The following is a 10,203-nucleotide window of genomic DNA, read 5'->3' on the forward strand; positions in this document are numbered from 1 at the left end:
TCTATTGACAGAAATGCAATATTTCTGTGCAAAAGTCTGGGGCTTCAAAGAGAAGTGCATAGAACAACGGTTCAAAAATGCTCTACAATAGCTGGGCTCACCGTCATAAGGTTGCGGGACTGGTAGTCGAGGTTCTGACTGGGAAGCACTCTCTGATGGTCTGGGGGGAAAGACTGGTGTGGGTGGCACAGTGGGAGCTCATAGCTACTTGCTGTTGTACTTACTTTCTACTTACTTACACATCATCGACAGGCATGGAATATCACGCCGATGACACTCAGCTATATATAAAAACCAACCTCATCCCATCTACAGCCACTCTGGCATCATTGAGCTCCTGACTTGAGGAGATTGAGGTATGGATGAAGGCAAACTTCCTACAGCTAAATAGCTCCCAAAAAAAATCGCCTCCTCAGTCCTCAAGCCATAGGCTCTTTTTAAAAAAGGACTAAAAACCTTACTTTTTAAGCAAGCATTTTCTTCTTTTTGCTAACTTTTTATTTTATCTTCCTGGTTTTTAACTTTGTTTATACTCTGTAGCACTTTGGGATTGTTTTTAACAATGAAAAGTGCTTTACAAATAAAATATTATTATTATTATTATTGTTATTATAGAGTTTTATAAGGCCAATAAAAGCTGACTTCGGTTTGTCATTTGTGGTGCTTGCATTACTTTATCTTATGGTCAGTTTATTTAAATGCAATGTTTTATCTTTGTTATTCTGAACACTCTGCATTGCTCTAATGTTTTTGTAATGTTCCGTTAAAAATATTATGCAAAACACACGTTGCAGGAGTGGCCGATAATGGTCAGAAATAGCGCAGGGCTCTACATTCTATTCCTTTCTCATATTTTATCTTTCATTTACTGTACTATTACGATTTTAATACTACAGTAAAAAACTACTGGCCTAATTAATGTAAATTTAAGTAGTAATCCGATGTAAAATAACACTGCACTGTCTTCACTGTATAAATGAAATATAGATGAATCTTTATTAAATTTATTGAGTAATTCATTGAAGAGCAGTGAGTAATTTGTTTGTCCTTTGTTGATTAAATAACATTAAAAACACAGCAGCAGGTTTATTAAGCTGCTGTCCCTTTAAGACCAAATGTGCAGATCCAATAGACTATACTGTTACACATACATTTTATTTCTCAACTGCTTGCGTTCACATAGACATAACCAACTAGGATACTCACAAAGACATATTTTTAAATTATTTTGTGTGAATTCGTCAGTTTCACACAAAACTGACGAATTGTATTGTATTCACAAATTGTATTTGTATTCAAGCACTATCGTGGCTTTCTGACTGACGTGACTTTCTGGGTAAATTTAAATTCTTTTCTGAGTAAATTTATGGTTACACTTTATTTTGATAGTCACTTTAGACGTTCTACTAATTATAAGTAACTTTTCAACTAGTGTCAACTAACTCTTATTAGAATATTAGTATATTATAGTAGACTGTCAGTAGACTGTTAGGTTATGGTTGGTGTTAGGCGAATAAGTTTACTTGTATTCGCCAAGTTACTTATAGTCAGTTGTATGTCTGTTGGGGGACCAACAAAATAAAGTGTTAGCAGATAAGCTGACTGTCAACTAATACTCTATGATAGTTAGTTGACATGAAGTTGAAAAGTTACTTATAGTTAGTAGAATGTCTAAAGTGGACTATCGAAATAAAGAGTTACCAAATTTAATTTATTATCCTGTAAACGCCTATGCATGCACAAATGGCACATGTGCTGCATGAGCAATTAAGAGCATGCAACAGAAGCATGCTCTCTCTCTCTCTCTTTATCGTCACATAACCATTGCCTCGTTTTACCTTCTTTGCTATTGACATGTCCAACCGAACTACAAACTTTCCAGCGATGTCTGTGAAAAAGGTATGTGAGCTTGATAAGCTTGTGCATCTGTGCTGCTGCATTCTCAATCCACTTTACATAGACTATGTGTAAATATTTAATTTGTTTGACAGTCTATTAATTAAATAGATAGACACCCTCCTCTGATATATTCATCCTGCTCTCTTCTTGCTCCGTTGTCAGTGTTTCTTTGTCACAAGCACTGTCTGGTATCGGTTGTTGGCATCAGAGCATTTTAAGTACACAAGCACAGTACTGACCCGATACCAGTATTGGTGCATCCATAGTTTCAAATATCCAGATCTTTTTGAAGCACTTTGTGTATTTGTTTCATTTTGATGTCCTTACATTGGAAGATTCTGAAATATTTCAAAATCTGCCAAATGTACTGGATATAATCTATATTGGCATTTGTTTATCCTATCTTTGATAATGTTGCTTTACTCAGAATTATTCTATTACAAACAATACTTAACCTTAAGCAAATCATAATGTGTGGGCTGTGATTTATGTAAGGCAGATGCTCTACACATGGCCAGTGCCAACTATAGACTGGTCTTATCTCTGCTAATGAGTTCATATATTGGAGGAAGGTTGAATATCTGCTTTCCTGGTGTGGCAAAAACAACCTGCTGTATAAAATTGTGGAAGTGATTATAAAAAGAAAATTTTGAAAATTGACATCCCTTCCTCTCCAGCTTCATTCATTTTGCCAGGTACCATTTATTGTATAGATTTTGAACAGAGAGGTTACGAAACATCCATTAGAGGATGCATCTCTTGCCGCTATACACATTACTGCTAATTTCAGTTTCATAATTGAGTTCATTCTGCTCTCATCAATCATCTTTTGGTGTGGAGCTTCATCTGCCCACTCAAAGGATGCGTTTCTTCATCTGTCGCAGGAGGAGGTACGCATTATCAAGCCTACAAAAGGTTAACTGGGTGTCATCTGCCTTGTAAGAACAGTTTGGCTCCAGGTTGAGAAACAAGGAAGAATATGCCACACTCGTCCCACTTGGACCTCCACTTTCAATTCAGTGAAAACCAGACCCATGCATGCCACCTGCTACCACAGTCTTGCACTATTGCCTTTCTTCAATGTCCAGGCCAGCCTTTGATTCCCAGCCCACATACTGTACACAGGTGCTTGTCTGTTACAGTTAAAGCAGAGTCTGTTGAGCCTCAATAATTGTGTCATCTATTAAAAAAGACCAGCACCTTTTACAGAATACCTTTCACAGGTGCAAACACTTTTAAAAACTCTGTCAATTATTTAAAGAAAGTTTGTTTCTTTATACCTGAGAAAAAAAATCAGATCATCTGAAGTATGATTAACCAACCAAATTTCCTCTCTCTTTCTGTGTTCCCTAGACGGCTCAGACGGTGTTGTTGGTTGTCGCTGCGTTCCTCATCTGCTGGATGCCGCACCACATTATTGCTATGTGGGTGGAGTTCGGCCAGTTTCCCTTGAATGATGCGTCCTTTGCTTTTCGCATCGTCTCTCACTGCCTGGCCTATGGAAACTCTTGTGTCAACCCCATTCTTTACGCTTTCCTCTCGGAAAACTTCAGAAAAGCCTGCAAGCAGGTCTTCACTTGCCATTTTTTTTTTTACTCCCCTCCGCCTGTGGAGAAAGTGGTGCGCATTCGCATGGAGAACTTCTCCATGACACATTCCACTACTAACATATGACTCAAAACATTTGAGAGATATCAGCACTGTTTAAAAAATGGGCAAACATTTGTGTAGTTGTTTCTGTATTATATCATTGTGTATGGATTACATTCAAGAAGGTTTGAATAACATGCATTGTAAAAAAGAAAAAGCTACCTTGAGAAGTCAAATCTATCCATGTATATCAAAGGCATTTGTTTAGGGAAAAAAGTGTGAACTATTTAAGTGTAAATAGTGTTGGTCATTGAAATGTTGTTTTATTACATTTTGTATGTTCCCTGTTTAATGTGTATTTAATGTTATTGAAAATAACTCAAAGTATTCATTTAAAAATATAATTATTATAAGATAGTTTTTGAATATGTTTGAAAGATTCACTTTAAAAGATGTGATTCTTTTGAATGTGTAAAAAGAAGTTATTCTAAAAGAAGTGATTCGTAAAAGGCTGTGTTTGTGAATGAACTGTGCTGTCTGAACTCCTTTTTAGTGTTTATGTTGTATTCAACAAACACTTTCAGTCTCAGTATAAACATGCCATAAACCTCACTATTTACTTGTATGCTGTAATTATATATTCGGTGACGTTTGTTTCAGTGTATTGTGTCCAGTCTTCTGGATACGTATAAATCCATTATGAAAAGAAAATATTATTGAAGGTTTCCCGCTTAATAATTCAAATAAAAAAAAAAATCTATATCAATGGACAATCAAATGTATGTTCAGGTTTTCTGGTCCTTTAAGAGCCAGTTAGAGTGGGTTCTTGTTTAAAAAGGATGTCTATCTGTATCCTAATATAGTTAACTGTTTGACATAGACTGGTGATTGTCCTAAACAAAAGACCAGTGGAAACTTTTGTGTCTGTGTGTGTGTGTGTGTTTTACCAGTCTATTACTCACGGCTCTCTGTGAGATATCAAAAGCTCTTGTAAACACTTTTTTTTTAGAATCAGGAACATGTCAAGAGTGTCTCAAATCTTAGGAAGTTCCCTGATGAAGAAAAAAGGATGGCACATTTTCCAACTGGTCAGGTTCCTGTCAGGTGAATATGATTGCATAAAATCCTACCATCACTCATGCCTTTAATCCTTGTGGAATACATCTCCATTACAAAGCAGCTCTCTCTATAATGTGATATAACAGTAGCACACATGATAACATAGTGCTGTAGGTAACCTTAAAAATGACACTTTCTTTTTCTTTTCTTGCACAGTTCACATATTTTTGGAATGACCGTTTTAAAGTACAGACTGGTAACTTTCTGTTATTTTATTTCTTTAAAAGTATATGATGTATATCAGCCCATTCTCACTCCCAAGGCGTCACCTAACTGACGCCTTGGGAAGCATTTGGACATGCTTCAATATCTGACGCTTTAGGCGCCCTTTAGCGTCAGTTAGAATGACGCCCTAGGATCGCGTGTACCCTACCCCCACCCCACACCTAAACCTAACCGCGTCCTCTAACAGACGCTTTCCTTTAGCGTCAGTTAGATGACGCCGTAGGATTGCGTCATTTAAGTGACGCTAAAGGGCGCCTAAAACGTCAAATATTGAAGCATGGTCAAAGGTGACGCCTTGGGGTGAGAATGCGTTGTGTATATTTGACAACGCATTCTCACCCCAAGGCGTCACCTTTGACCATGCTTCAATATTTGACGTTTTAGGCGCCCTTTAGCGTCACTTACATGACGCGATCCTACGGCGTCATCTAACTGACGCTAAAGGAAAGCGTCTGTTAGAGGACGCGGTTAGGTTTAGGTGTGGGGTGGGGGTAGGGTACACGCGATCCTAGGGCGTCATCTTACTGACGCTAAAGGGCGCCTAAAGCGTCAGATATTGAAGCATGTCCAAATGCTTCCCAAGGCGTCAGTTAAGTGACGCCTTGGGGGTGAGAATGGGCTGTATTTGAATACATTTATAAACAGTGCTGGATTTCACAGCGTCAGCACTATATACAGTAGGTCTGGCAGTGCACGATGATAAAAAAGTTTTCCACTGGGAGAACTCCCAGGTGTGTAATCAGGGAAAATATCCAGAATCTGGTGATGCTAAATCATGCTTTAGCATGACAAACTATTAGTTAACCCTGTCACTTTTCTTTTCTACTTTTTAAAAATCATAATTAGATTAGATGCTGCTAAATTAATCTCCGAGTGCTGTGTAGAACACAGTGACCATTATTTCATTAGTAATTCTATACTTTTGTCCAGTCGCTAAAATTGAGTCAAATTGTTTTTAGACAAAAGTTAGGAAATATCTTGGCATTGCGAGCATCCTGAATTTCCAATTTCTTCTATTTGAAGTTTTCTTGAAGTAAACTTGAATCAAAAAATATAAATTTCGAATTATTAGAGTTGAAATAAAGCATGATCATTTTTTTTTTTTTGTCTTGTGCTTGGAACATAATTTTGGTCATTAAAAGTAATAGATATGCAACCTCATTCTCTCTACATGTCACACCAAATCTCTAATTTGAAAAAAAATCATACAAGGATCCACATATGGCCTAAACATCCTTTCACTGAAATATCCTTCTGCGTTTCTGATTAACCAATTGAACCTTTAAGAGGAGTGCATAATTTAACCCAAAAGTATTTGTTGCATTTCAAAGCCAAAATGTTGCTGTCCTCTACAGTCAATAACATATGCATATCAAAGGCATTTGCATAATGGTTTGTCTGTCTTTCATACATTAAAGCATGACTCACACAAAATGGACTTTTGTTGAAAACAAGAAAGTGTATATTTACTTCATAAGAGGGTAGTTCTGCTTGACCAGGTTGCTTTTTCTTCACAGCTCCCTGTTTACGTCTTCTCTAATCAATGTTATGAAAGACCCTCTTCTCAATAACACTGCTGCAAAGTTCAAATTTATCTCATGGCAACCCTCCTGTTGTGCCGTGATAAACAGTTGGAAGTGAAGCATGAAGCCTCACTCTCAGACCTCTCTATCACATTAATTCCCATTAGGCAAATGATGCAGCATTAGTGGCCCTGAAATAACAACCCAAATATACCAACATCACATCAACCAATTAAACAGGAAAACTGACAACCTTGCTGTGTAAACGTGTTTTGGTCTTAGCACCACTTACAGCTTCGTTAAATTAGTCTGTTTGTTGTACAATTTATTGTTCGGTGTCAAATACCTCACACAACAGTGAGAGTTCACTGCAAACGTTTTCAAATGAAAAACATTCAGTCTAAATGTAAACAAGCTTTAGGCCAAAATGATCATAAATGTTTAGTGCTATTAAGGCTCAATACAACAAATACACAAAGAAATACTTAATCATTACTTTCTTTCTTCAGTAAATCAGATTGTTCTTGAGCAAATGAACGTCAATGGGATCCAATTTGCACTGAACTGATTTTCATTGTTAGGACAAAATATTTTTGAGAATATCTTTTGTGTTCCACAGAAGCAAGAAAGTCATACAGGTTTAGACTAACTGCAAATGCATACATCCTATATAGTATATGAAAAGAGTATGTCTGGATTTACAGTACCCATAGAAAAGTTCCCAGATTCTGAAGTGAGCATCTGATGAACATTTTACTAGGCCACAGGAGAGGAATTACAGTGAATAGCATCATAATTAGCAGTGAAGCGAGTCAAGTGATGCAACTGACCCTGTAGGTCACATGACAAATGTAGTATGTGTGGAATACATTCATACTTAAAAATACACATTCAAACTATATTTTTATATAAGGCCAAACTGAAGAATAAAGGGGTTCTGGTGTTCTATGAATTACTTACTAAGATATGCGCTTTCAGAGATAATTTAAATGATGACAGAATATAGATTTTGGGGTGAACTAGCTCTTAAGATGTCTAATAGAGAAGCTTCAGGACCAAATGTTCTTTTAACATGTTTATTTGAAAGGTTCAAACAACAAATATACAATAAACATTTTTTATAAGGCTGATTTGTACTTTGACCACCTATTTGTTTTTCTCCATTTGTTTTACATCAGTTTTATTGCTGGCTTTCTGAATTTCTGATTGCATCCCTGGTAAAGATGTTCTCCTCCTGGCTGCTGTCTCTATTTTCTGCACAAGTTCCACATCCCACAGGTGAGTAACGAAGCTTAGAACCTCTCCTCCGCCAGAGCCACCTGCTCTGCCCACGCGCCCTGCCCGGTGGATGTAATCTGTGTGGGTCTCTGGGAAGTCATAATTGACAACAAGTCCAACCCTCTGTGTGTCCAAACCCCTTGAAGCAATGTCAGTGCATATGAGAACATCAACACTCCCTCTTTGAAAGTTCCTGAAAATTCCCTGTCTCATGATTGCAGGCATGTCTCCATGGAGCCTCATATGACGAACACCCATCTCCTCCAGCGAATAGCCCAGCCAGTTGACAGTGGAAGCCGAGTTACAGAACACCAGAACAGCTTTCTGCTCCAGTTCAACCTTCTTCAGAGCTTGATGAAGCTCTAGAATCTTGTCTTCACCTTTGATCCTGAGAAACATCTGCATTACATGCGGCATGAGATGATGTAGCATCCGGCTTTTAACGGTCACCATGCTGGCCAGGTCAGTCACCATGCTGAGCACCTCTCCTACACCACCCGGAAACGTGGCTCCCACCACAACCAGCTGAGCTTTATGATCAAGCCCAACCGTCTCTGAGAGTCTGGACGCCACTTGGGTATGCGAAAAAATATCCTCAAGCAAGCCCGCAAAGCTGACGTCAAACATAGTATCGGCTTCATCGATGACTAGGAAGTTCAGTTCGCTCAAGTTGATGAACCGCTTCTGGAGAGCCTTTAGTAGAGCGCCAGGTGTGGCCACTAAAACATCTGGCTGACCATGAGTGAACGCCGCTTTGATGTTTCCCACACCTCTCCCACCTCCAGCGACTTTCACCACTATTCCAAACCGTTGGCTGATTGATCGAGCTACAGATGTCACTTGTTCTGCTAGTTCCCGTGATGGAACAACGACCACAGCGCGAATGTTTCTATCAGAGTCTGTGAACTGCTCCTCCTGCAGCCTGTGGATGATGGGAAGGAGGTAAGCGAGTGTTTTTCCACTTCCTGTCTCTGCAGCGCAGAGAATATTGCATCCTTTTAGTATTTTAGAAATAGTTTGCATCTGCACTGTGGTGGGGTGAATTATATTCTGACTGTGTAAAGTCTCGACCAGTTCTGGACAAATGTGAAAGCAATTAAATGTCTTTTTAGTGGTGAAAGCTGTGTCATTACCCTTGTCCTTCTGCTCGAGCATGGATGGTGGAGCACTCTGGATGCTATTTATGGAGAAGTAATCCCCTAACGTTTTGTTACTCTTCCATCCCTTTGATGTCAGAACAGGTTGTTCAAATTTTCCAAGTGTATAGCCTACAGACTGGTTTAGCTGCGGGTTCTTGCTCTTGATCAATAGTCTGCCCGGCTTGACTGTTGGCAGCCTGTTAAACTTCTTGCTTTGCATCTGTTTGACGTTCTCCATTTGCTCTTGCATGGGTCTCGGGATGCGGATCACAACAACAGGCTGTGAGCTAGCTGTTGTCAGTCTGCGCAGACCCGCACTAATGGACGCGGTCTGTTCCCTGCCAGGCTTCGAATGAGAAGAATAGCGTGATGCCTGCGAGAGTTTGGAAATTAGAAAGGCATTGCGTCCGAACTTCACTGCCTGCATTGTGGATACGTGTAGCTACAAACAAAAATTAATATCGTATGTCCTGTTTAATACAAAAACAGATTAGAGAAGTACCCTTTAATGTGACAAATGCGGGGAAAAACATTGATATCACATGTACCGATGCGCTTAGTTCTTCCGGGCACAGGATGATGACGCTTACAAACACAGTAGGCTCATGTCAAAATTAAAGCCCCATTGATTAATGTGAAATGGCCATGTTGTATTCAGATCCACGTACTGCTCTTGCTATTTCTGCCATTTATTTACATGTATTTATTGAACAGACAATTTTATCTAAAGCGACTTTTCAAACATGGACAGTGATTCAGATTAAGAGATAGGGAAGCATAAAATATTTTTTTAGTTTGCACAACTAATGTTCTTTATGCGATGTGCAAAACTAATGTTTTTTATGCGATTGTGTGGAAATATTCGTTAACACATGGCCGGAGAAGGCACTAAGACAAGCGCAAAGATTACGCAAAAATTGCCATGGTTTTACAAATAAACCAAACAAAACATTGTTAATGTGGTTCAACCACAGGGAACTATGGTTTTGCTACACTATAGTTTAACCATTTGTAGTAAACTGATACAACTGGGGATCAATCCGGCAAAAAAATAAAATAAAAAAAATAACATGGTTAGTAAACCATGGTTAATTTTGGTAAGGGAAAGCACATAAAAAAGCTACTGTATGCACAGCAAGCTCGCTGTTCTTGTTGCTCGATATTGGAAGAATAAAAGATTTTTTTGAATCTGTTTCTTATTTATTTTAAAATCTCTAAATAGAAGATTCGATGACATTTTATTTCTTCTTTTTTTAAATTCAACTGCCCTGGAATTTCTTTTTCTCTAGTCTAGCCTACCTCAGCTGATTTGTTTAAATCGGGAACCATGAAGGCAATGCTATGTCGCTGCTTTCCATTTAAGCGCCGCCAACTAAGTTACGGCCAGAGTGCATTTTAATTCAGCCCGTCTGCTGTTTTTGTTAAATACG

The 10,203-nt window shown here is 38.5% G+C and overlaps 2 protein-coding genes across 2 annotated transcripts in view; one reads left to right on the forward strand and one right to left on the reverse strand.

Moving 5' to 3' along the window:
* Positions 1-4,249, forward strand: part of galr1b (galanin receptor 1b) — a 43,056-nt gene extending 38,807 nt beyond the window's left edge. The window contains exon 3 of the mRNA XM_039688506.2: positions 3,253-4,249. Within this exon, the coding sequence (XP_039544440.2) occupies positions 3,253-3,573 (321 nt within the window). The 3' untranslated portion in view covers positions 3,574-4,249. The remainder of the gene's footprint in view (positions 1-3,252) is intronic.
* A 3,169-nt stretch (positions 4,250-7,418) lies between these two features.
* ddx28 (DEAD-box helicase 28) lies at positions 7,419-9,355 on the reverse strand. The gene has a single exon (XM_039688650.2). It carries the CDS (start codon positions 9,198-9,200, stop codon positions 7,503-7,505), a length of 1,698 nt encoding a protein of 565 aa, XP_039544584.2. The 5' UTR covers positions 9,201-9,355; the 3' UTR covers positions 7,419-7,502.
* Positions 9,356-10,203: the final 848 nt, after the last annotated feature.

This window comes from Pimephales promelas, chromosome 1 (genome assembly GCF_988280905.1).
Source record: "Pimephales promelas chromosome 1, fPimPro1.hap1.1, whole genome shotgun sequence".
Taxonomy (NCBI): domain Eukaryota; kingdom Metazoa; phylum Chordata; class Actinopteri; order Cypriniformes; family Leuciscidae; genus Pimephales; species Pimephales promelas.